Consider the following 27,272-nt stretch of genomic DNA (forward strand, 5'->3'; position numbering starts at 1 on the left):
GTTGTTGTCTGTACTGGTTTATTAGCTTTGATAAAGGACCTTTACAAGCACGAGACGGCTTGAGTGTTCACAACCTGTGCATCGTGGACATTGCAGAAGTGACTCTACCAATCTGGAATGCTCCTCTCTTCCCCACACAGTTCATCATCATCATCAAACACATCAAGAAAAGCAGGTAAGACCATCGTCCCGGAGTTTCTGAAACGTCCTGGGAAAGGGGCACTTCCGCCGAGACGTAAAGGGAAGGAGTTTAAAAAAAAAAAGAAAGAGGGGAGAACATCCTTCGGGTTGAGGGTCTTTTGACCGAGGCGTGGTGAATAAAGGAGAGAAACACGAAATGACCCGAAGCACCACAACGGATAGGGGAATGTTTGATATCATTTTTATTTTGGGTTCTTTCAAGAGCAATGGAAAAATATAACCTCATACAAACATCTGATTCTTTCTCCTCGTCTTTTATTTATTCTCTAAACAAGCTCAGAAGGCTCCCGTTCCCCAACCAAGCAACCAAGTGCAGCAAGAAGAAGAAGAAAGAAGAATAAGAGCTTTAAACAGGGGGCAGAAAAAATCCCAAGCACATTGTAGCGGACAGGTCAATTTCAGGCTTGGCTCGGGGCATTTGATTCTTCTTCTAAAAAGGCGAGGCGTCCGAGCGCAGGTTTAGCCTACAGCGAGCCCCCGGGGGTAATGACTTTGGCACTTTATCTCACAACGAAATACAAAACGAAACGGTGCAGGAGACCCTCGGTGTGGAAGTGCTTTCTCCCTCAAAGACAAGTCGGCCGTCACGGAGCCCTCGCGCGTTCCCGTCAGTGCCGACACTGTAAACGACCGGTCTGATTTAGTCTGGCCTCGCGGAGACGCCTCGGAGACCGGGATCGGCACCGGCTCGGGGCCCGGGCCGATGGAAAAAGAGCAGAACAACACAAAGAAGAAAAGAAAGATTGAAATGAATAAAAAGCAAACATCCGTCAGTGATGGACTCGCAGGAGGAGGGAGGAGCAGCTGACGGGCCTCGGCTCCCCCCCACGCTACGGCTCATTTTTGTGGTTTATTTTTTTATTATTATCATCAATAATAATTTCTCATTAGCTGAAAGAACAGAAGAGGTGGGAGTGGGGTGAAGAAGTAGAGACAGCAGACCCCCTCCCCTGTCACTCACACACAGGACACACACAACTCTCACTCAGCTCCGGTCTCTCAAGTCCAGCAGGGTTGTATTATTTAAGATTATACGTAATGGCGCCGTGGCAGTTTATCAGAATTACATTCCCCTTCCCTCGCTGCGGAACCGGCACCAGCTCCCGGAAACCACGGCGCGCGCAGAGGCAGAAAACCCACCCAGAAAGAGAGGAGGAAGAGGAGGAGGAGGAAAAGGGGGTTCACATCCGTTGAGCGGCATAGTCCTTTGATTTGGGGAAACGGCGGCGAGGGTGGGCCCCCTCCTCTTCGTAGTTTAATAAGTGCGTAAGTAGGATCTGCCCGTCTACAGCGAGAAAGAAAGGCCAGTCCGTGGGGTCCGTGTGCAACAGTGAGTCCACAGGAGAAAGAGAGGAGGGGGGGGGAGAAAAAGGGACATGGGTTTGAGTTGCTAGGGGGCGCTGTTTCGTCGTCTGCCTCCGACTGACCGACCGGACTCTCTGCTGGAATTGTACTCAGAAGGTGGTGTGATGTCATTCGTCACGTTCACTCGCTCTCTCTCGCTCTCTCACTCTCTCTCGCACACACTCAGCTCAGCGCACACTTCTCTTCTGCTCCACTCGCGCGTGCAAAACACACAACTATTAACTCCACAGGGCCACTTCTCTTCAAGGGTTCTGGAAGGTTCCCCACTCAGCCACAGATCTGAGAGAGAGAGAGAGAGAGAGAGAGAGAGGTCAGTACAGACACGAGCGTTTCTGATAAACCCGCCACACACATTTCTGTCAGCACACAGCTTTTCATAAGACTATTAGATGAGACAGACAGTGAGAGTGAGACAGCCAGCCAGGGACGGCGTGAGTGAGACAGCGTGAGAGTGAGACCCACCAGGCCTGACTCTTGAGCTTGCGCAGCTCCTTGGTGGCCCATGTGGCGAGGGTCTTGGTTTTGTTGGTCTTGGATCGCCGCCCCTCCGTCAGCAGGTCGTTAATCTGGGGCCGAACCTCCACCAGCTTCATCACGTCTTTCCCAAAGGTGGTGCACAGGTCCCTGGGGGGGCAACAGGGGGCATGAATATTACTGAAGCAGTGGTGGAGAAACTACTGCGTTCACCAGTAAAAAAAACAACTCAAACAACAGCACACCCCCACAGCCAGTTTAAATCTAGAGATGAACTGATCTGGATTTTGACCCGTTTTTTCCTACTAAGAACTATAAAAGACAACATTCAGAAAGTGTTCCTTTCCTTTTAACAATAGGTGACAGGACAAACCTCTCCTTTCACAAACCTCCACAGAAAATAAACATTTGTGATTCTCCCTCTGTTTTCACTGTGCACCAGTGTTCACCTCATTCACAGCCACTAGGGGCCAGTATCTGCCTGCTCTATTACGTAGCGGGTGGGTGTGGGGGTCTTTACCCGATGAGTCCCACGGCGTTGGCCACGACACCGTCAGAGTGGTCTTCGTCCTCAGCGATGTGGTGGATGAAGGACAGGATGAACTCCACCCGCGGCTGCACCAGCATCACGTCCGCTACAGGACACAGGACGGGGGACAGTCACACAGTGCTAACACCCTAAACGTGAGTGTGGAACCAGCCCCGAGTACGAGACCGAATTAACATCCACTCAATAATAAAGTGTTTAATCACAGTTCTCCACTGAGGACATGGTGTGGGTGGAGTTTAAATTAACTTTCCACCGTTAGAAAACACTAGGTTTAAACTGAGCACACTGAAAAACGAAAGCCATATTTAATTCAACCTGTTATTTTACTTTAAACATTCGTCAGTAAAACACTTCCCCAATTAGCAGCTCCATATGGTACAGTGTGAACGATTTAAAAACACGGCAGCTGTCGTTCTTTATTTCGAATAAGTCATACTCATTGGTAACTTCTGTTCAGTTAAAACGACATTAAACAGAGCTTTCAACACGGCTTCTCTGTGTAAAGCTTTAAAACTGTCCCCTCGAGTGTGTGTCAGAGCTTTAACTCACGGTGCACGTTCTCCTGGTCTCCTTTCAGACCCTGGATGATCCCCGTGTACGCCTCCAGACAGCCTTCCCTCAGCTCGTTCAAGTAGTCCACCATGTCGTAGTCCGTCTGTAAAGAGACACAGACGAGCTTCACCATCAGCACAGACAACGGGGCCTTTCTGGATCTGCAGCGCCTTTAAACACTGGGGTTAAAAATATTAATCTCTTTAGTTTAGAGCCGTTTCTGTAGCACAGAGCCCTGAGCGGCGCAGACGGAGGCCCCGCTCCCTCCGGTACCTCTAAAGACTGGGGCTGTAAGATGCTGTCTAGTGCTGTTGTGAAAAAGTAAACGGAGAGTAGAGTGTTTACCTTGTCCACCTGAGCCTGAGAGGCCTGCTGCAGTGTGTCCAACACCACGTCCAGGTACTTCTTAAACTCTCCTCCGATCGCAAGGGCAATGTCACCGAACACAGACAGGATCTGGGGCTTCACAGACCTGTGCACATTCTCGTTCTAGAGAGAGACAGACAGAGAGAGAGAGAGAGAGAACAGAAATTACAGACCAGTCTTAGAGCAGAAGGACATTAGCATTAACACCACACATTGTAATACTGTTATTTTTGTTTTTTAACCCTGCGATTGGAGTGAAATCAAAGCTCTAAATCCACCTCTTGTGCAATTTTTCCACACCTTTAAAACTGCACAGCAGTTACACTCAGCCTCTACACAATTTGAGGTGGAATGGCAACTGTAAATACAGCCTTTCACTGTTTCAGCTTCGATTAGCGAAGGCTTTGTGAGACTGTGACAGATGTGTATGTATCAAACTGATGTACAGCTCGGGTCAGTGTTAATAACCCCCCGGGGACAGAGGAGTAGACCCCACTCGGGTCCGTGTGAACCCAGTGTCTGCTTAAAATAACGTCACAGGATTACTGTAAAGCAGTGGCGTCGCGGTGAGGGCTGGGGGGAGGGTGTAGAGCTGATACGTGACACTCTCACGTGCGCCAGAGACGTGTACGTGAGCGGTGGAGGGCACGTTATCATTTCCACTCTTACCCACCAAACCTGTCACTGCTTTTAGAACTGTACAATCTGTGAGTAAAGCAGTTACTGAGGGGTCGAGTTTGTAAAGACACTTACGCCCAGGTTCTCCAGCAGCAGCTGCATGATTTCGTCACAGTGAGGCAAAACGTTGGACATCAGGGCCCGGCACAGGTCACAGACCAAACCCACCGCCGCCAGACACACCTGAGGACACAGGAGGAGCGTGAGGAGGGCACAGCGTCTAGACATTAACAAGATAACTGAGAAACATCAGAGACATCAGCGTCTCCCACTGCAGCGTTAACGAGGAGGGATTCACAGAGATCCAGACAACGGGGCACACAGCTGCCCTCAGCTTTAGGGCTGAAACTAATCTGTTAAAGTGTGAGGAAACTGTTCAGGATCTCCCCTTCTTTTAAGGTGGAACAGTGTGTTTGTTCACAGTTTAAATTACCACAGAAACCTGAGCGTAATAAAAATGTGGAGCCCCTGTGTATCCAGAGCGGACAGAAACACACACCGGGTCAGAGGGGCTCGTTAATCTGTGACGACCTAAAATCCTGACACGCTCAGCTCCACAGCAGCAGGAGGAACAGTCGTCACCAACGCTAACACCTTCATTCACTCACGTCAGGCCCCGCTCCTGGTCTTACTTCCTACACACCTTTAAAAACAGACTTAGAGGAACTCTAGGTAAGACCTGGGCTTTCTGCCCCTTGGGCTCCCCCTAGTGTAATTCATTTTTCATTACAGCACGGTATTGAGATCAAAAGGGAGGGTGAGCTTTTGGGGACAGCTTCCTACCCTTCTCCAAAAATTCTCCACAGGGTAAGTTGTGATTTTAAGGTGTAAATATTACGTAGTGTTCCTTTAAGCCAAGGTCACAGTAGACAGTGAGTCAAAGACCTGAAGGGGTTATACACAGCTCTACTGTCGGATCCAGTGAGAGAGACTGCAGCTTTAGAGCCGTGCGGCTGCAGGCTCCTGTTTCCGCTGATGAGCTTCTGCTCTCGGAACAGACCCCTGCAGCCGCACCGCTCCCTTGTGTTTAAAACTGACCACAATTTCAGGAGAGAGACGTCTACCTGATACTCCGCATAGTTCTTTAGTCCAATAACCAGGAAGGGTTTGAAGGCATCCATGTATTTCAAGAAATCGCTGCCCAAAACTGTGGAGGAGAGAAGAAAACAGAGCGGCCTTAGTTCTGTGCACTTTCAGAGTGATTTAAAGTCAGCATTGATCTGCAGTTCACAATTAAAACACATTTCAGTTGTGGCTTTAAAACTAAAGCTGTTCAAACTCTGTCCAGAAGAGGGTGCAGTGCACTCACTGAGCCTCTGAAATATGGTGTTCACTCATTCACTTTCAAAAGGCCATCTCTGAACGAGAGCAGCTCTGTGGTCAGAAACAGACCTCAAACGCAGGGCTAGTCGGAGAGAAACTACATCAGCGGTCCCCACACTCGAGAAACCCCTGGAATTTAAGAAGCCCGTTTGAAAGTGAAGGCCCTAAAAGGAAGAGAAAGCCCTGCCGACCTTCTACCAGAGTGCTGACAGCCATGAGAGCGTCCTCCTGAACTCCACCAGACCCCGCCGTGCTCTGGAACATCCGCAACAGAGACGCCATCACGACGTCCGAGATCTGCAGCGCGTCCTGGTGCTGCACCTTCCTCAGGACGTTCTGGAGGAGAAACAGGACATGGAGACGAGAGGAGGAGGTGAGGCTCAGTTTTAAAAGAGAGGAGAGACTGGGGCTGAGAGAAGCTGCTGAAACAAACCTGCAGCGTGGCGCAGAGCAGAGACTGGAGATCATTAAACTGGATTCTGTCCGACGTGCTCTGGATGTGAGACTGCGAGAGAGAGAGAGAGAGAGAGAGAGAAATAGAACACATGACAAACAGCCTGAGATACAGCTACTAACATGGAGACAAACAAACACCTTAAAATTCAAACACAGAGGCAGCAGCTAAGAAGCTGTCGGTGCTTTTCCGCTGATGTTCTGCTCTGTACCATGCAGTGGAAGAGCACCATAAGGGTTCTCTCATACTGCACTTGATGTTTTTGCTGTGCTCTGTGTAGGGAACAGTGCTGACTCTGATGACTGTGTGTCTGATGGTATTTTAGCTGGAGGGCGTTCTCTCTCAGGTGTTTCTGCCCTGTGAAGGATGTGGTTACAGAACCTGGATAAAAGTGGAAACTAAACACCACAGAAGTAAATATCACGATTTACCTGTTTGACAAGCTCGACTACAGTGCTCCAACACTGCTGCCACACGCTCTGGAGAGTGAGAGTGCACTAGGCCTGAGGGCAGGGGGTATATTTAAAAAGACCTGGGCTGGAGTCACTAAACCAGCCCTAAGAATAAATGTAGGAAGACCGTCAACACAGGATCTCAAAAACATTCTTTAAAGCAATTCTCCAAAGACATTTTCAAATATCATCTTCCCATAGAGCTTTATTCCTCAGGACTTTCATCAACTCTTAGTGTGAGGCTCTAGGAAACTTAAGAAAACAGCTGGGAACATTTTTAAAAGTAGCAGTTGTTTTTAGAGTTATTTTCTTTAAAGAGAGAAAAAAAAAAGTTATGATTTTTGAAGAATAACTAAGTGTGAAGCTTGTTCTTAAACCACGTGTGAATCCAGCCGCGGTGTAATTCCTCCAGGTCACAGTACCCTCACCGTCAGCGTTAAAGTTACAGTGTGTGAGTGAGGTGTTGAGCCCCATCGTTTCCAGAGTGTACAGAGAGACAGCCCCGCTGCCTCTCACACACACCGGGTCAGAGGGGCTCGTTAATCTGTGACGACCTAAAATCCCGACACGCCCAACTCCACGGCAGCAGGAGGAACAGTCGTCACTGACCGGGGGGGTTGAGGTCTGTAACGGGGACTAACCTCCATCTGCAGGACCTGCTGCAGGCGCTCCATGATGACCAGCGTGGTCTTCTGCACCGCGGGGTAACAGTCCTTGGCGCTGTTCTTCACGATCTCCATCAGGGCCTCGTACGCAGCGCTGCGCAGGTTATTCTGGTGTCCGTCGGGCCTGGAGGAACACAGCGAGCGTTAAACAGAGTGGCTCAGTGGAGCTGCTGTTCTCTGGGTGAGAACAGGTTTAACAGAGATACGGAGGACCACAGGAGGAGACAACGCAGCCGACATCTCACCCAGATCCCTGCGTGAATTCTGACACTGATCTAAAATCAGACTCGACGATAGGGTGAATAAGATGTAAATAAACCCCTGATCAAAGACAAGTCAGACATCATTCCAATCTGCGGTCGAGGGAGTTGTACATCAGCACCACGCTGAACGTAATCTTTGGTCACAAACGACTACAGACCTGTATCGCCTCGCCTCACACAGCCCACTACCACCAAAACTACTCTGGAGTCCCTTCACTATCCTTCAATCAGTGGGGGGCGCTGTGGGGAGCTAGGGTCCAGCTGCAGCTGAGCCAGACATAGATGTATACCCATCAGTGGTTTCTAAACGTTTCCGGGGGGTGCCCTTACCCATCAGTGGTTTCTAAACGTTTCAGGGGGGTGCCCTTACCCATCAGTGGTTTCTAAACGTTTCCGGGGGGTGCTCTTACCCATCAGTGGTTTCTAAACGTTTCCGGGGGGTGCCCTTACCCATCAGTGGTTTCTAAACGTTTCAGGGGGGTGCCCTTACCCATCAGTGGTTTCTAAACGTTTCCGGGGGGTGCTCTTACCCATCAGTGGTTTCTAAACGTTTCCGGGGGGTGCCCTTACCCATCAGTGGTTTCTAAACGTTTCGGGGGGGTGCCCTTACCCATCAGTGGTTTCTAAACGTTTCCGGGGGGTGCCCTTACCCATCAGTGGTTTCTAAACGTTTCCGGAGGGTGCTCTTACCCATCAGTGGTTTCTAAACGTTTCCGGGGGGTGCCCTTACCCATCAGTGGTTTCTAAACGTTTCCGGGGGGTGCCCTTACCCATCAGTGGTTTCTAAACGTTTCCGGAGGGTGCTCTTACCCATCAGTGGTTTCTAAACGTTTCCGGGGGGTGCTCTTACCCATCAGTGGTTTCTAAACGTTTCAGGGGGGTGCCCTTACCCATCAGTGGTTTCTAAACGTTTCCGGGGGGTGCCCTTACCCATCAGTGGTTTCTAAACGTTTCCGGGGGGTGCTCTTACCCATCAGTGGTTTCTAAACGTTTCCGGGGGGTGCTCTTACCCATCAGTGGTTTCTAAACGTTTCCGGGGGGTGCCCTTACCCATCAGTGGTTTCTAAACGTTTCCGGGGGGTGCCCTTACCCATCAGTGGTTTCTAAACTTTTCCGGGGGGTGCTCTTACCCATCAGTGGTTTCTAAACGTTTCCGGGGGGTGCTCTTACCCATCAGTGGTTTCTAAACGTTTCCGGGGGGTGCTCTTACCCATCAGTGGTTTCTAAACGTTTCCGGGGGGTGCTCTTACCCATCAGTGGTTTCTAAACGTTTCCGGGGGGTGCCCTTACCCATCAGTGGTTTCTAAACGTTTCCGGGGGGTGCCCTTACCCATCAGTGGTTTCTAAACGTTTCAGGGGGGTGCCCTTACCCATCAGTGGTTTCTAAACGTTTCCGGAGGGTGCTCTTACCCATCAGTGGTTTCTAAACGTCTCAGGGGGGTGCCCTTACCCATCAGTGGTTTCTAAACGTTTCAGGGGGGTGCCCTTACCCATCAGTGGTTTCTAAACGTTTCGGGGGGGTGCTCTTACCCATCAGTGGTTTCTAAACGTTTCGGGGGGGGCTCTTACCTATCAGTGGTTTCTAGCAGTTTTTGAACGATGAGCTCGAAGGAAGAGGAAAGGCAGTAGGTGTTGGGCTCGTCCTGATCCTCCGCGGCGTCCGTGGCTTCATACGCAGCTTCAGCCAAACTGGAGAACGCCTGTAAAACCAGACACGTTTAACACCAGCACATACAGAGTCATATCTCAATCGCTTCAGTGATGACCACATGCAGCACGTTCAAATGTGGAGCCCCTGTGTATCCAGAGTGGACAGAAACACACACTGGGTCAGAGGGGCTCGTTAATCTGTGACGACCTAAAATCCTGACACTTGACACATGAGCTCCACAGCAGCAGGAGGATCAGTCGTCACCAACGTGCACATCCCACACAGCAGTCCCCAGAACGTTTCACCTCCGCCCAGTGAAGAGAATCACCGTTTAGTTAACCATCATCACGTCCGTGCAATGAGGACGTCTGTGTTACTGGTCAACGTTTAACTGATGTGAGCCTCGTGATCAAACTTCTCAATAAATCAGAACATAACTGGAGACATCAACATATCCCTGTGATGTTGGGGGGTAATAAAACTGGGTGTGAACCTTAGACTTCTGAGCTGCTCTCTCTCTCTAAGATTCTCTAAACGAGCCTGTCTCTGCTGATTTCTCTGATCTGAAAGTGGTGTTTTTCCTCGTTTATGATGGTCTCTCATCTCCCAAACAAAGGTCAGGGAGCGCAATCACAGCAACAGCACTCTACCATGAAAACGAAGAAGTGGCGCCAGCTCCTGGTGTTAGAGAGTGTGTGTCAGTCATTAACTCCTACAGTGTGTTTATAAAAAGTATCTGCTTCATGGGGTGTGTCTTGAAGTGCCCTGTGTATTACATGTGGGGAACAGTGAGGTTCCATTTCAAACACACCTATGGTGTCGGTGCTCTCTGAACCTTTACCAGCACCGTGCTTAAGAGCCACCATCAGTGCAACACTAGTCTTTTAAACACACACACCCACACTGACTGTAAACGCTGTAGTTCTCCCAGTGATACGAGTCTTCTACTGGGTTAAGGTGTTGTTTTTCTGGTTAGTAAACGAAGTCAGAATTCCTACGATTCGTGGAGGGTAATAAAGTGATTTACACTGTTCCTGAACACTGCTCCTTGTGGAGTAACGTTCCTGCTCTCTGACCCCATCAGCTCTACTCCACACACTATGCTCAGATTTACTCAGAGGTGTTTACCCAGCAGACGTTGGAAGCGACGCGAGGCTCTGCGCCGAGGCCTTCGATCAGACACTGCAGCAGAGGAGCCAAATAAACCTCGTTGATGGCGGCCTCGGGGAGCAGGTCGCAGATGCGTCCCACCGTCCAGGCCGTGGTGTCCCTGACCACCACGCTGGGGTCCTTCATCAGCTCGATCAGGGTGGGCATGGCCTGCAGACAGAGGGGGAGAGAGGAAAGGTAAACGGGGCACCTTCCACTGCACTTCTCCTTCCTGTCTCTTCCCTAAATCAGTCCTCACACCCCGGCTGCGTCTCAAACCTCCCTGTTTACATTTTAGGGCACTACTGAGGGTGCATCTAGGTCCTAGTGCTACTTAGTGAAGAAACAGCACCTCACTTCATAGCACAATACTAATGAGCCATTCCTTTCACAGCCCTATCTCCCTAAAGACTGCCACCTCTCGATCCCAGAGCCTAAACCCAACACACTGCCCTTTTACAGAACTCAAACCACACACACTGCTGCTCAGAGCACTGACAGACACAGGCAGAGAAGAGAGACAGGCAGAGAGGGCTAGAGAAGAGACTAGACAGAGCAGTGGAGAGACAGCGAGGGGGGGGGCAGAGAGGGCTAGAGAAGAGACAACTAGACAGAGTGGGGACTAAAGGGCAGAGAGCGTGAAAAGGTTAAAGAGAAGAGAGACAGCAGTGGAGCGACAGCGAGGGGGGGGCAGAAGGAGGGCTAGAGAAGAGAGACAGCCAGAGTGGGGACTAAAGGGCAGAGACCGTGAGAAGGTTAAAGAGAAGAGACAGGGGACAGAAGGCTAGACAGATCAGTGGAGAGAGAGTGTAGACAGAGATAGGGAGAGGCTGCCAGATACAGCAGACTCCTCTCCAGTCTATCTCTCTCTGCACAGGAGTGCAGAGCGTGTTCAAACCCTCAGCCGTCTCCTTGGAGAACACTGGACCACGCCATTAACCAGGTGTACATCTAAGACCCTTCGACACTGATGGTGTCACCTCCTGCAGCTCGTTTCTACTGAGCTTCCACAGAGCACCAGACCGCTGCATCTCTCTCACGGCACAGAGAGTAACACAGACGCTACTGTCGCGCTTAATGTATTTTGTAACATTGCTTTTTGGTTCATTTTAAACTAAACATAAATCTCTCTAGTGGCAGTGTTTAATTTGACCTTGAATTCTGCTCTTACACCATTTCCTCTCTGTGCTCTGGTTCCTCATTTCAGTTTTGTTTTTCAGCCTCCTGCACCGAGCTACACAACACGCTCAGCAGAGTTCACGCTCCTGCGCCCGTCCCTCACCTGTATGACCAGGGGTTTGAGCTGGTTGAGCTCCGGACCCTCCAGGATGGACCCGAAGGCCATGACCGAGGCGTCTCGGTACCTCCAGTCCGGGTGCTTGATGTTCTCTTTGATGAAGGGTAGGACGTGAGGGACCACGTCGTCTTCGCAGCAGGTCGCCAACAGCATCAAACACACGCCGGCCGCTTTACAGGGGTTCCAGTCATCGTCGTCGTCGTTCTCATCCTGTTCTCACACACACACACACACACACACCAACTTCAGAGTCAGGAAAGAGGGGGTACACTTATCTAGAACCTCACAGCTCTGCTGTGTAGAGATCTGTGCAGAAACCCTGTCTTTTCCGTTAAGTTAATCCCTGCAGCCTGTGTTCTTGCTTTAATCTGAGCCCAGTGTTTAATGTTTTAATGACGTCTGTAACAGCCTCCCGGTCTGGGCTTCGTTCTCCAGTACGTAGTTTAGTCTTTGAGAAAGTCTCTGCTGTAACACTGTGGTTATGGCCTTTTTATTGTTCCCCCTGAATGATTTCATACACACACACCGTGTGTAAACCTCTGGGCCTGTGAAGAGCTGTGTTACACGTCTCTTAAAGGGAGTGTGCTATAATCAAACGCATTTTTAAATCATCACTAAGTCTTTGTTTCTAACAGAGACCTACACTATAACGAGGGAAGCAGGCTCTGACGGGACTCTTCCATCTAATCTCGTCCATCATTGGTTTAATCACGACTTCCCTCATCACATATCAGGTTCCTGAGCTGAACACACTCTTCCCAAACAGCTTCCCCATTTCCAACTCCTCTCCCGTCATTCCGGGACGTTCCCCCTGCTCTTTCACATGACGCAGGGCAAAGAAACCTCACAAAATACGTCTAAACATAACTCCTGCTTTTAGACTACAGTCTTCTCCAAACGGGCCGTGGTTCTTCTCTGGTCAAAGACTTGGATTATTAGATTATTTTATCATTAAAGCTGTTTATTAAACGTCTACGGGCGGAGGATCCTTATTTAACATTGTTCTCCATCTTTCCTCTGTCTGAGGCCTTCTTCTGAAGAGTTAAGTGAACTATAACGGTCTCCACCGCTCTGCTGAGCTGTGGTCTGTGTTACGAGGGCTTTGAGCTGGTTGTGTTGTACGTGAGGATCATCTCCCACTCCAGAAAGTGTGTGTTCACGGTTTAGTTACAGAAGGGAAGGCTGTGAACTGTGAAAACAGGACTTAAAGTCCCATAGGTGCTCTTTAAATCCCCAGACACTGCGCAATACTTCCACCATCGCCTTTCTTCTGAACCCAAAGGTCTTCCACATTTCTGCCATTTCTAAAGAGAAGTCTAACACGGGTCACCCTTTATCTGAAAGAGGGTCCGGAGTAGTGTGGTGTGGTTGGCCAAGCTGGGAGCCAAGCCCTCGTTCTCAGGGCAGTAAGGTGTGGGGCTGATTTAGAGCGGCACCTGTTTGGTGAGGGTCTGCGTGAGGATGGGAACGAGGTACTGCAGAGCTCCTTTAGCGTAAAACTTGCTGGTGTGCTCCGGGGGTCTTCCCTGCTCTGAAGCCTGGTAAAGGGTTAAAAGAGAAACAAAACAGTCAGAGCCTCATTACACAGTCACAACACGTCTCTCTGAGGAGCTACATCTCAGCAATGATCTTTCCTTTCAATTCTTTTAAAAACCTTGAGAATCCTCCATTCTGTAAACATCTGAACTGTATTTTAAAGCACTGAACTTCCACTGTGTAGGAACAGTGCTCACTACTTAAACTTGACTTACACTTAACAGAAATATAGATGAAAGTGTATTTAAAAGGTGACCCCCTGTGAATAGAAAACAGGGCTAACACAGGCCAAACATGTGAGTATCTAACTCAGAGGAGGAGGCTGGTGTGCCGTAGAAGACGGAACCTCAGAGTCCTTTACTGTTTTACGTTGAGGAACGTTATTCTTGAATGCGTGTGGCTCACTGTCTTTACGAACTACAGACAGACAGGGGTTCACGACTCTGAAAGACTCTCTCTGGGGTGGTTTTTAAACCCAGTCCTGTCCCCAAGCTGGGGGATGTTCCAGCAGTGATTCCTCAACATTGGGAACGATTGGAAAAAGGGGTTGAGGAGTAGAAGGAGACAAAGACAAAAGATGAAGAATAGTTATAAGTGGACGTGTTTGGTAAACACCACTACAGCGAGAGAGAGCACGGTCCTGTTTACAGAAGGTTACCTCCGTGGCTTCGATGGCCAAATCCATTTCCTCGTCACACACATTGGACCAGAACTCGATTCCTTGTAAGGCAACTTCATCGATGTCACTCTTCATGGCTTCTATCGTAATCTGAGGACATTTGGATCAGAGAACACACCTCAGATACGACAGCTCTACATCAACGTTCACAGACTCAGCCCCACCCCAGTTTAACATCATTAACACACAGCTCAAAGACCCATTCACAACCCTTTCTGTTTTAGTGGTGAACGTTTCCCCAACCACTCATTGTCTCCAGCTCCACCCCGAGACGTCCAGCGCCGTCTAACACTGACCCAGCGCGGTGTGATCAGTCTCCCACCCTGAGGGAGCGATGCCCGTAGGACTGTGCCATATCAGATCGTGTGCAATAATGTCCCTAAACGTTTTAATAATGATAATAATAATAATAATAAGATCCACATTGTGTTTACGCACTGCGTCACTGCAGTTAGACGTGACATGGCGTACACTCGTTACATGAGTCATTAGGGCACAGAGAAGAACAGTGGGTATTTGCTCTGTGTTCAGAAGTTTGCTCCAAAAGACCAGTGACTTCAGTTGTGTGGAGGAGGTTTGGAAATAAAACATCAATATTCTAAACATTTCTGTGCAAACGGTTGTTTACAAAATAAGCAAATGTTTACACGTTTATGTTGTGTCTTCTGAAAGTTTAGAATTTAGATTTCTACTAAATAAAGCAGCAGCAGCTCTATGAAAGCGTCAAACAAATAAAACCAGTGGAGTTTGAGTTCTTAACTTGTGTTTATTGATCGTCAGAAAACATGTTATTTCTTACTAATTGAAGGAATAAGGTTTAAAAGACCGTTGGTGTTAGTTAGCGTAAGCTTGACTCGCTAAACTCGGTGGCTCAGATTATACTCGGCTACGTAGCTGCATTACGGAGGTTTATAGTGTCGGATGAATTCGAGTTTGATCACATTTACAAGAATAACGGTACCTCTACATTTGAGTTTAGCTTATTGCTAGGCTATTGTCATGAATAATGTTGGTTATTTAGCTAGATACTGTCATAACAGTCAGTCATAACGGTGTTTTACCGCGGCGTTGTTCAGCTGTTGTCCACCAGTGACGTCACGGTCGCGTTCAAGAATTTCCGTAGAGAGCTCGGGTTTTTCCGTCAGTTTAATAAAATTGTCAGTTTTAAAGCAAATTAAGCTGCTATTTTTTATCTTAATTCATACTTATATCTGTCAGTAGTTAAAATAATGTGGAATATTCATGGAGGTCCATTAAGTGGTGCTGAGCCTTTAAATACAACTTAAGAAATTAACTATAATATTTAATGAATAAAAAATATAATTTATTACGTTGCAATAGTGTGTTCTTGAAATTAATACAATTATTTTCCAGTGTATTTTCATATCATCAAAAACACCAGTAAAAAGCCCTGAGACATTATGATATTATTTTAGGGCTATACTTCAGGCCCAGCCCCAGACCCCGCCCCGGGTTTGGAAGACTGGATGATCAACATTCAGACGCTGCACAACGAGTTTAATATTTGAATGCTTTTAAACGTCAAAAACCTCTTTAATCTGCAGAGAAAGCTTCACTTTATGAACAATGTGGGGTCCTGCTCCACAGAGAACACACACTAAGACAAACGTACCCCGAGTCTCCATCTCATGACTGTTAGAGGAGCATTAACCAACCAGCTTCATAAACATCGTCTTAAAACGAATAAACAAATCAAATTTGTACTGGCTACTAATCACTGTCCAATTAATGGTCCGAGAGGAACTCACCGCGAAAAGTGCCGGCCCCATGTAGGTCTCCATGTACTGATAATATAAGGACATGATCTTCACCAGGTTCTGCAGCGCAGCCACTCGCACCTGGGGGAAGAGTTAGAGTTAATGCCGTCCCTCGCTGGACCAACAGGACCTACGCCTACAGAGAGGCCCCGTCACTCACCCTGGTGTCGGGACACTGCGTGGCTTCACAGACGACCTGCATGATGAAGTGTCTCTCCGTCTGGAGGGGACAAAAACAAGAGGAGACCGTTAGAACGGTGTCTTAACCTCTCACCTGTCGTCCTCATCTGAGGGTAAGGGTTTAATTACGGCAGCTTGTACAGAGCCGAAAACACACTGACCAAGGAAGACAGGACTACAGGCCAAGACAAGGAGAGACAGAGGGGGGGAGAAACACAGACCGAGACGAGGAGAGAGAGAGAGGGGGGGGAGAAACACAGACCGAGACGAGGAGAGAGAGAGAGGGGGGGGAGAAACACAGGCCAAGACAAGGAGAGACAGAGGGGGGGAGAAACACAGACCGAGACGAGGAGAGAGAGAGAGGGGGGGGAGAAACACAGACCGAGACGAGGAGAGAGAGAGAGGGGGGGGAGAAACACAGACCGAGACGAGGAGAGAGAGAGAGGGGGGGGAGAAACACAGACCGAGACGAGGAGAGAGAGAGAGGGGGGGGGAGAAACACAGACCGAGACGAGGAGAGAGAGAGAGGGGGGGGAGAAACACAGACCGAGACGAGGAGAGAGAGAGAGGGGGGGGGAACACAGACCGAGACGAGGAGAGAGAGAGAGGGGGGGGGAAACACAGACCGAGACGAGGAGAGAGAGAGAGGGGGGGGAAACACAGACCGAGACGAGGAGAGAGAGAGAGGGGGGGGAAACACAGACCGAGACGAGGAGAGAGAGAGAGGGGGGGAAACACAGACCGAGACGAGGAGAGAGAGAGGGGGGGGGAAACACAGACCGAGACGAGGAGAGAGAGAGAGGGGGGGGAAACACAGACCGAGACGAGGAGAGAGAGAGAGGGGGGGGAAACACAGACCGAGACGAGGAGAGAGAGAGAGAGGGGGGAAACACAGACCGAGACGAGGAGAGAGAGAGGGGGGGGGAAACACAGACCGAGACGAGGAGAGAGAGAGAGGGGGGGGAAACACAGACCGAGACGAGGAGAGAGAGAGAGGGGGGGGAAACACAGACCGAGACGAGGAGAGAGAGAGAGGGGGGGGAAACACAGACCGAGACGAGGAGAGAGAGAGAGGGGGGGGAAACACAGACCGAGACGAGGAGAGAGAGAGAGGGGGGGGAAACACAGACCGAGACGAGGAGAGAGAGAGAGGGGGGGGAAACACAGACCGAGACGAGGAGAGAGAGAGAGGGGGGGGAAACACAGACCGAGACGAGGAGAGAGAGAGAGGGGGGGGAAACACAGACCGAGACGAGGAGAGAGAGAGAGGGGGGGGAAACACAGACCGAGACGAGGAGAGAGAGAGAGGGGGGGGAAACACAGACCGAGACGAGGAGAGAGAGAGAGGGGGGGGAAACACAGACCGAGACGAGGAGAGAGAGAGAGAGGGGGGAAACACAGACCGAGACGAGGAGAGAGAGAGAGAGGGGGGAAACACAGACCGAGACGAGGAGAGAGAGAGAGAGGGGGGAAACACAGACCGAGACGAGGAGAGAGAGAGAGGGGGGGGAAACACAGACCGAGACGAGGAGAGAGAGAGAGGGGGGGGGAACACAGACCGAGACGAGGAGAGAGAGAGAGGGGGGGGAAACACAGACCGAGACGAGGAGAGAGAGAGGGGGGGGGGACACAGACCGAGACGAGGAGAGAGAGAGAGAGGGGGGAAACACAGACCGAGACGAGGAGAGAGAGAGAGAGGGGGGAAACACAGACCGAGACGAGGAGAGAGAGAGAGAGGGGGGAAACACAGACCGAGACGAGGAGAGAGAGAGGGGGGGGGTGGGAGTACAGACCGAGACGAGGAGAGAGAGAGGGGGGGGGTGGGAGTACAGACCGAGACGAGGAGAGAGAGAGGGGGGGGGTGGGAGTACAGACCGAGACGAGGAGAGAGAGAGAGAGGGGGGGGGTGGGAGTACAGACCGAGACGAGGAGAGAGAGAGAGAGGGGGGGGGGGATACAGACCGAGACGAGGAGAGGGAGAGAGGGGGGGGAGTACAGACCGAGACGAGGAGAGGGAGAGAGGGGGGGGGGGGGAGAGTACAGACCGAGACGAGGAGAGAGAGAGAGAGAGAGGGGGGGGGATACAGACCGAGACGAGGAGAGGGAGAGGGGGGGGGATACAGACCGAGACGAGGAGAGAGAGAGAGAGGGGGGGGGGAATACAGACCGAGACGAGGAGAGAGAGAGAGAGGGGGGGGGGGATACAGACAGAGACGAGGAGAGAGAGAGGGGGGGGGAATACAGACCGAGACGAGGAGAGAGAGAGAGGGGGGGGGGTACAGACCGAGACGAGGAGAGAGAGGGGGGTGGGAGTACAGACCGAGACGAGGAGAGAGAGGGGGGTGGGAGTACAGACCGAGACGAGGAGAGAGAGGGGGGTGGGAGTACAGACCGAGACAAGGAGAGAGAGGGGGGTGGGAATACAGACCGAGACGAGGAGAGAGAGGAGGGGGGGAATACAGACCGAGACGAGGAGAGAGAGGGGGGGTGGGAGTACAGACCGAGACGAGGAGAGAGAGGGGGGTGGGAGTACAGACCGAGACGAGGAGAAAGAGAGAGAGAAAGAGGGAGAGAGAGAGAGAGTGTACCTCCTTGTCAAAGTTGGCTTTGGTGAACTCCAGAGAGTTGAGAAGTGCGTTGGTGGCGGCGAGTTTGACGTTGTTGCTGGGTTCCTCTTTCCTCATGCCCTGGATGATGGCAGTGAGGATCTGATTGGCGCTGTCCTGGAGCTGCTCTGGGTCCTAAAAACAAACGAAACAATCAGGATGGGGTTTAAACTTGCTGCACGCTCCTCAAAAGCAGAGATGTGTGCAGCTCAGCAGCTACTTTCCATCAAACCAGCTTTTCAAAGGCCAGCTGTAGACGAGCACCACAGCGGCGGCACGCAGACCCTGGACTGATAACTACTCCCATCACGTGGAGAACAGACACCGTGGAAAACTGATGCTGCTACTCTTCTCAACTTTAAAGGAGCGGTCTCATTTTTAAACAGACGTTATACTGACACCTACTGGCCTTGACACCGAGACTGCTCAAGTATCCCAATCTCAAAATTAGAAACTGAACACCTACCCACTCAAACCAAAACCTGAACAGTCTAATACCCAGGTTCAGCTTCACTGATCGCACCTTTAAAACCAATCTTACGACCCTGCAGTACTCGGCTCAGAGCCAATTATCGCTTTCAGTACTGAACATCAGCGCCTGGATTGGCTGAGAGTACTCCAACCCTCTTCCTGTGCCAGGGTGACGGTGAGGGTCATTATACCAACCCCGAGAGAGAGAGAGAGGTTTTGAGACTGTGGTTTACGGATGGCTGTGGCATCACCAGGGGTCAGTATCAGGGCACACATGGCCTCGTGTGGTGTTTGAGACTCACAATGTCCTGGCAGATGTATCCGATGGCCTCGAGCGTGGACTCCTTCATGTGTTCGGTGCTGCTGGGGTCCGTGACATTCGCCACCAGCTGAGGGATGAGCTCCGGCCACTGGCTCACAGGAATCTCGGCACACGCAATCCCCGCCACGCACTGAGAGGCCGAACTCGGCCGGTACGTCTCTGTGCCCAGAGTCTGCAGCACCTGAGAGAGAGAGAGAGAGAGAGAGAGAGAGAGAGAGATTCATTTAAAAGGCAGGTGGCAGGATTTTAAGGTGGCACATATGCAATCCTGACAGAGCAATTTGGAGAGCAGAGTACCCAGCTGTAAACAGATCAGCTGAAATACTGTGGTGATGGCAGAGGTTCTTCAGAGAATGGGACAAAGCTACAGAAGGACGTCCTCCCAGGGACGAGGAAGAGTGCAGCTTACAGGACAAAGTTTATAGGCCAAGGACTAACCACTGAGAAAATCCACCTTAAAGCTGTAGCAGACGTGGTGATGTATAATGCTTTGTCATTTCCTTTTACACGGGTTTGGAAGGGTTCTTGTTTCACTTTAATCTCTGTAGCAGCTTCATTCCGGTGTCTGTTCAGGTTTTTAATGCATCTCTGAAACTGTGGGATTTTCAGCTCCTCGTTTCCTCAAAATAAAGGGTTAATACTTTAAAACCTGCTCAGAAGTATAAATCTCTTAAGGTGGAAGGGGAGATTCCACACTCTCTCTGGGCTCTGTCTCCCCTCGAGACCTCAAAGGACACAGAGGTGTCCCCGGAGGGCGGCGGGGTGAGACCTGAGTGAAATCACTCACGACAGAGTAAAAGTACGGTGTTTATTCCTCAGTGTGAAACAGCCTGAGGAGTTCTTAAAGGCCAGAGAGAGTGGGTTACGTGAGGTTTTACGTGAGAAGAGGCTGCTTACGTAGTTTTTGATCTCCCTGCGAGCGTTGGTGTCGATGGCCAGCCATCTCTGCTGGTACTGCGCTTTGACGTCGGGGTCCTTAGACGTGAGGGAGTTCTTCACCTGCAGACCAGCGGCCACTCGGGCCACCTGAGTGTTCCCTGGGTTAGCTAGAACCTTCGACAGCTCCACCAGGAACGTGGGCTACGGGAGAGAACAGAGGAACACAGTTACTGACAAAGAACATGACCGATAACTGCAAACACACACGCGACACCTCACTGCTACCACACTGGAGACCAGAGAACGCACAGGAGAGTGCTCCTCCACTGCAGCGACCATCTACTCTTCTGGGAAGACTTTACGCTAGACATCGGAACACTGCTGGAAGGATTTGATGGCACTCAGCCACACACTCCAGGAAGTAATAAAGTAATGATACGGGGTGGAAATCTGTTGGTCAGAGCAATGTTAACCCTTTCAGCTGTGTGTGCTGTGCCCCTGTGAAAAACTGTTTATGTCCACGACTAAGACTGGACACGCTATGCTACTCCAAACTGGAAACAGCTGATACACGGTTCCTCCTGGTTCTTTAGACAGAAGTGTAGAGGAGAAGGGGACCTAGTGCTGGAATGTGCAGGATGATTAAAACCTAATCTCTGAAGCGTTAGCCTGCAGCAGTGTGGTACAAAGTGGTGCAGTGGGGCTCTCCTTTCAGGAGCGACAGAGCGGAGAGGGGCACGACTCCCTTCAGTTCACACTGTCCGCCTTAAACTCGGCTTTCCGTAAACTCACCAAATTCTCGATCGCTGCCTGCTCCAGGAACTTCTGCGCCGCCTCCAGCTCATTTCGATCTGAGAGAGAGAGAGAGAGAACCAGACAAAAACAGACGTTACGTAAAGCTGTGGTCAAAGGTACACCAAGGAGAGAGGCACAAACCCAACCAGGAGCAGAGAACATCCCAGAACACACATCAGTGGGATAAAGCAGTAAGACCACTAAAACTAAGCAATCCTCAGTAGCTCACCATCCACAGGTTCACCAAGTTACACTTCTATAATTATTATTAATAATAAAAAGGAGAAAGGGAATTAAAGATCTCACAGTGAAGGTCAAATGCCAAATTAAAGATCAACGACAATCCTCCAGATAGTTATTTATGCACCGTTTAAGGTGGAAAGGCTAAACCCTGTCTATAAAAAGCAAGTAAACTGTACACGAGGCAGACATCACAGGAGTACAGCTGTTAGGGCTGTAGAATCCCTTTCGAATCAATGAGCAGCAAACTAACAAAAGCAGCAGAGGATAAAACTAACTCTGCTCCAGAACTTTCAGTGCAACCAGAATCTACGTGTTGTATGAGGAGCGGGAGATGATCCATAAACTTGGAGGCTCAGCAACTCATAACTGGACATCTGAAGATTCATAAAAACACAGAGGAACATTTTAAAGTAATAATTGCATTCTATTAAACCTTGTTATGTGCGTGTTGTCCACTAGAGCAATAAGAAAATACACGGCTCTTTAATCTTTAAATAACACGTTACTTTGGGTTTAGAAAGTCCAAATACATTGTTAGGATGTTCACATAGTGCCCACAGTCAAAGCTGGTTTTCCATGCACTAGCATCCAACTCGAACTGTCCTTTCCACCTTAAGAATGGATCAGCCGTTACATTGAGAGGAGGACCATTTAGACGTAGTCCCACACTTGGACCAAAACCCAAACAATCCTCCACCCAAATGAGGCAGAACCCAGAGGGTGGTGGTCAGGAGGTGCGGGGTGATATCACCTACACTCGCCTCTGCATGGTTCTCCTGCTCCCAGACTTTTCCTGTGCTTTTTGGATGCTGCCCCCTAGTGCTCACAGTAACACGGGCAGTGTCTGAAACGCCCTAAACACTGTCTCCTGGGGGAACGGCAGAGTCGTGCCTGCATCTGTGTTTTTAATAAAACGCCTCCTGGGTTCTGTTCCGATATCAGTAAAGTCGTAATAAGTCGGGTGAGAGACGGTAAACATTTTGTTGACAGTGTGTCGACAGATTACTGGCTTTTTTATCGTGTCTCAATCAGGTTACAGACCCCTTCAGGAGAAAACAGTACACAGCACTGCCTCTCGAGACACAGACAGCAGGGCATCGCCCACTGTTTCAGACACTCACTACGGTTAAGAGCGCAGGACGGACACTACGCAAACCTCTGCCTTCTGCATCCGAAAAAGAGAAATAAAACAGAAAATTATGAAAAAAATAGAGCTGGAAAAAGGAAGAGAAAAGTGAAAAGGGAACAAGAAAGGATTAGAGAAAAAGGAAGGAAGGGAATGTGAAAGAGGAAGAAAGGAAGTTAAACATAAAAAAATGAGCGAGAGTGTAAGGAAAAGGAAAGAGGACCAAGAGGAAAAATAAAAAGTGAGGAAGGAAAAGTGGACGAGAGCAGAATGTAGAAGGAAAGAAAGGGAAGAGAGAGGGAAGAAATACGAGCATAAGCCAACTTTTAGACATTAATGTTTAATTTTATTACACATAAAAGGTAAATATACTATGACTTGAGCGCAGAAACCAAGAGAACGGTGTGAAATCTATTCAAATATAATTTAATTTTAAAAAGCGTATACTAAAAGTTGACAGTGTTGTCCTGAGGTAAATTTAAATCAAGGTAAGCAGGGAGAAGGAAACTAAGAAAAACGTGTTTAAGGTCAACCATGAGAGGTCACAGCCAATTCACCGATGAATCGCGATTCTCTCTTTTAAACCTGATTATTCGCCCCGGTTTTTTTCCTCTTTTTTTTTACCGCCCTCCCTCCTCCCTCCCGCTACGGGTAGAGGTTCAACCCCGGCATCCGCTAACGCTCATAAACCCAGGTTTAATCCCCCGATATCGACGGGCTTTAGTCAATTAAACCTTCTGGGTCGCGGTTCTGACTCGAATCATCAGTGTAACCCGCCCTCTGTCCTCTCCCAGCCCGAAACCCGCGCGGATACCAAGCCCAGAACTTTTACACACGTTAGCCGGAGAGCTAAGCTAAGCTAGTTAGCCTTAGCTTGGCTCACAGGGCTAGGGGAGAACAGTGTTTAATGTTAAGGTTTTTTAAGGAAAACAGCACCCACTGGTTTACGATTGAATTTAAATACATTACAGACACCATATATATATACTTTAAATGACTTTAAAAGGGGCTATATTGGTGTACACAGAGGTTTAGAGTTGGAGTTAGAGCGCTGGTTAGCATGCTAAAGGCCGGTGAAGCTGAATTAAGAGGATATTAATGCGTTAAAATGACCTTTTTGTGCCTTAATACAGTTTTAGGAGAGTTGTTTTGTATTAAAATCAATATAAAACTGAGGCAGTGCCTTTTGTCCGCAAGCGTCTCTTTTGAATTTTTTCGTTCCACCTTAAATGCTGCAGCATCTACATTAGGGCGCCTCTGGCGCCAGAATGCAACTGCTGCAGCATTTAAGGTGGACCGGAAAAATTCAAACGAGACTTCCCGAGCCGGGCCTTAACACGAGCTCAAGCTCAAATACACACACTTTAACACAATTTCTAACCATTTTAGCCCACTTTTCTCCAAAGTTACCCCCGAACAAACACCACTGGTATTTAAAAACAGCCCAGGACGGGTTTACACGCCGAGGAAAGCACCTGGGGAGACGGTTTTCTCGAGGATTGTGATGAGCTCCATCCCGGATTAACGCCTCAGTGTCGGAACCGCTGTTTAAGAAGCACACTCGGAAACCTTCCCGCGCTTTCTCCCCTCGTCCCTGCGCGCTCCCGCTTGTTTGTTTGTTTGTTTGTTGGGCTTGTTTGTTTGTTGTTTGCCGCTCCCGCGTGCTCCGCGCCTCCGTTAAGGCTATCACAAGCTGCAAGCTCCCGCTCTCTCCCTCTCTCTCTCTTTCTCTGCCTCGCTCACTCTCTACCTCGCTCTACCCCTACTCTCTCTCGCCCAGGCTATGCCGAAGTCTCTCGACCCGCGTGTTGAGACTCGGGGAGGGAGGGGCCGCGGAGGTGAAGGCCCGCGAGAATGCCGTCTGGTTGAATCACGCGCATGCGCACCACACAATTATGAGCGCATGAATTAATAAGTGGCTGATTAATGCAGGCGCCGCCTATTTCGTGTCGCCCCGCCCACTGCTGAAAGAGGGGAAGGAAGTAGGAGAGGAAGTGAGATAGAGAGATTACTATCTCATACATTAGATAAGCTATTATTGAATATCCGTTATAATATTGTTTGTTTGATTGTTTATTTATCAGTTTATCTCTCTACAACTTTATCTACACCACTCTCAATCCTTTTACAACTCTATCTCTGTTTATCTAGCCAGCCTTTTCATTTCTATTTCATTTCTATTTCATTTATATAATTTATAATATTATTAATAATTTAAATCTCTTTAATTTAATCCTCACATTATCCTCTGTTACCCATAATAGCATTTTTATCATAGGATCTAATGCAGTGGTTCTCAAAAGAACCACCCGTTATCAAACTAAAACCTCCAAGTACCACCTGAGTCTCACCCCAGAAACACGTGGCCCATGGTTCCTCCTTTGCTCCGGGGGCATAAGGCAGAATACGGCTTGAATTTTTGCATGTTTTTGTTGCTTTTCTTACTTGATATTTGCATGGTTTACAGGTTCCTGCCAAATCTTTTATCATCGTCTGAATGTGGGAGTGAACCGTGAGATGGCTCCACGCCGCAGTGAGACCGAGGCTGAATCCCAAATCTCTCACTACACCCTACATAGTGCACAGTGTCTGGTATAAACTCACAGGTCCTGCACTGTCAGACTGTAAAACTATTCATTTTCAGCCTTCGTCGTCGCTGAGGGAACAGGACACAGTCGCTCTTGAACGCCGGGTCCTCATTGGTCAGAGACCAGGTGAAGGAACTCAGATGTAGATCTAACTCCTCTCTTCTGAAGATCTGTGCTCTGCTGCTCCTCCTCTGTGTCCCGGGTGTCTGAGAGTGAATCTCTGAGCTGAATTCATACTGAACCTCAGGGCTGAGGAACTGAAGTGGTCACATCCACTGAACGACTAACATAGTTCATTACACTGAACGTTTCAGGGCTGAGTCTGGGACACAACACACTGATGACACCTTTGATGTGGGGAGTTTTGTGTGTGAGTGACTGGGTGAGTGTGTAAAACTGTCCACAAGTGTGAGTGACTGGGTGAGTGTGTACAACTGTCCACAGGTGTGAGTATGTGAGTGACTGGGTGAGTGTGTGAAACTGTCCACAAGTGTGAGTGTGTGAGTGACTGGGTGAGTGTGTGAAACTGTCCACAAGTGTGAGTGTGTGAGTGACTGGGTGAGTGTGTGAAACTGTCCACAAGTGTGTGTGTGAGTGACTGGGTGAGTGTGTGAAACTGTCCACAAGTGTGTGTGAGTGAGTGACTGGGTGAGTGTGTACAACTGTCCACAAGTGTGTGTGTGAGTGACTGGGTGAGTGTGTGAAACTGTCCACAAGTGTGTGTGAGTGACTGGGTGAGTGTGTGAAACTGTCCACAAGTGTGTGTGTGAGTGACTGGGTGAGTGTGTGAAACTGTCCACAAGTGTGTGTGTGAGTGACTGGGTGAGTGTGTGAAACTGTCCACAAGTGTGTGTGTGAGTGACTGGGTGAGTGTGTGAAACTGTCCACAAGTGTGTGTGAGTGAGTGAATGGGTGAGTGTGTACAACTGTCCACAGGTGTGAGTGTGTGAGTGACTGGGTGAGTGTGTGAAACTGTCCACAAGTGTGAGTGTGTGAGTGACTGGGTGAGTGTGTGAAACTGTCCACAAGTGTGAGTGTGTGAGTGACTGGGTGAGTGTGTGAAACTGTCCACAAGTGTGTGTGAGTGAGTGACTGGGTGAGTGTGTACAACTGTCCACATGTGTGAGTCTGTGAGTGACTGGGTGAGTGTGTGAAATTGCCAACAAGTGAGTGTGTGAGTGTCTGGGTGAGTGTGTACAACTGCCAACACGTGTGAGTCTGTGAGTGACTGGGTGAGTGTGTGAAACTGTCCACAAGTGAGTGTGTGAGTGACTGGGTGAGTGTGTACAACTGCCAACACGTGTGAGTCTGTGAGTGACTGGGTGAGTGTGTGAAACTGTCCACAAGTGTGAGTGACTGGGTGAGTGTGTGAAATTGTCCACAGGTGTGAGTGAGTGGGCGAGTGTGTGAAAATGTCCACAGGTGTGAGTGTGTGAGTGACTGGGTGAGTGTGTGAAACTGTCCACAAGTGTGAGTGTGTGAGTGACTGGGTGAGTGTGTGAAATTGTCCACAGTTGTGAGTGAGTGGGCGAGTGTGTGAAAATGTCCACAGGTGTGAGTGTGTGAGTGACTGGGTGAGTGTGTGAAACTGTCCACAGGTGTGAGTGACTGGGTGAGTGTGTGAAATTGTCCACAGTTGTGAGTGAGTGGGCGAGTGTGTAAAAATGTCCACAGGTGTGAGTGTGTGAGTGACTGGGTGAGTGTGTGAAACTGTCCACAGGTGTGAGTGACTGGGTGAGTGTGTGAAACTGTCCACAAGTGTGAGTGTGTGAGTGAATGGGTGAGTGTGTACAACTGTCCACAGGTGTGAGTGTGTGAGTGACTGGGTGAGTGTGTGAAACTGTCCACAAGTGTGAGTGTGTGAGTGACTGGGTGAGTGTGTGAAACTGTCCACAAGTGTGAGTGTGTGAGTGACTGGGTGAGTGTGTGAAACTGTCCACAAGTGTGTGTGAGTGAGTGACTGGGTGAGTGTGTACAACTGTCCACATGTGTGAGTCTGTGAGTGACTGGGTGAGTGTGTGAAATTGCCAACAAGTGAGTGTGTGAGTGTCTGGGTGAGTGTGTACAACTGCCAACACGTGTGAGTCTGTGAGTGACTGGGTGAGTGTGTGAAACTGTCCACAAGTGAGTGTGTGAGTGACTGGGTGAGTGTGTACAACTGCCAACACGTGTGAGTCTGTGAGTGACTGGGTGAGTGTGTGAAACTGTCCACAAGTGTGAGTGACTGGGTGAGTGTGTGAAATTGTCCACAGGTGTGAGTGAGTGGGCGAGTGTGTGAAAATGTCCACAGGTGTGAGTGTGTGAAACTGTCCACAAGTGTGAGTGTGTGAGTGACTGGGTGAGTGTGTGAAATTGTCCACAGTTGTGAGTGAGTGGGCGAGTGTGTGAAAATGTCCACAGGTGTGAGTGTGTGAGTGACTGGGTGAGTGTGTGAAACTGTCCACAGGTGTGAGTGACTGGGAGAGTGTGTGAAACTGTCCACCGGTGTGTGTGTGTGTGTGAGTGATTGGGTGAGTGTGTGAAATTGTCCACAAGTGTGAGTGTGTGAGTGACTGGGTGAGTGTGTGAAATTGTCCACAAGTGTGTGTGTGAGTGACTGGGTGAGTGTGTGAAACTGTCCACAAGTGTG

At 49.5% G+C, this 27,272-nt stretch overlaps 1 protein-coding gene and 1 non-coding gene across 2 annotated transcripts; both read right to left on the reverse strand.

Annotated features, from left to right (window-relative positions):
- Nucleotides 1-4: 4 nt before the first annotated feature.
- On the reverse strand, nucleotides 5-23,923 carry kpnb1 (karyopherin (importin) beta 1). The gene is made up of 22 exons (XM_066674082.1): nucleotides 23,531-23,923; nucleotides 20,684-20,742; nucleotides 19,910-20,092; nucleotides 18,993-19,193; nucleotides 18,202-18,354; nucleotides 15,594-15,653; nucleotides 15,425-15,514; nucleotides 13,635-13,745; nucleotides 12,877-12,978; nucleotides 11,426-11,650; nucleotides 10,123-10,314; nucleotides 8,913-9,043; nucleotides 7,057-7,204; nucleotides 5,943-6,014; nucleotides 5,701-5,845; nucleotides 5,251-5,333; nucleotides 4,262-4,369; nucleotides 3,488-3,631; nucleotides 3,140-3,245; nucleotides 2,561-2,675; nucleotides 2,029-2,190; nucleotides 5-1,845 (listed from the first exon to the last, which is right to left on the reverse strand). Coding segments are annotated over exons 1-22 (2,631 nt in total). The 5' UTR covers nucleotides 23,571-23,923; the 3' UTR covers nucleotides 5-1,844.
- On the reverse strand, nucleotides 6,874-7,019 carry LOC136700571 (small nucleolar RNA SNORA79). The gene has a single exon (XR_010803786.1). It is a non-coding gene; the product is annotated as a small nucleolar RNA SNORA79 (small nucleolar RNA).
- Nucleotides 23,924-27,272: the final 3,349 nt, after the last annotated feature.

The sequence above is a fragment of the Hoplias malabaricus genome, chromosome 6 (genome assembly GCF_029633855.1).
Source record: "Hoplias malabaricus isolate fHopMal1 chromosome 6, fHopMal1.hap1, whole genome shotgun sequence".
NCBI classification, from domain to species: Eukaryota; Metazoa; Chordata; class Actinopteri; order Characiformes; family Erythrinidae; genus Hoplias; species Hoplias malabaricus.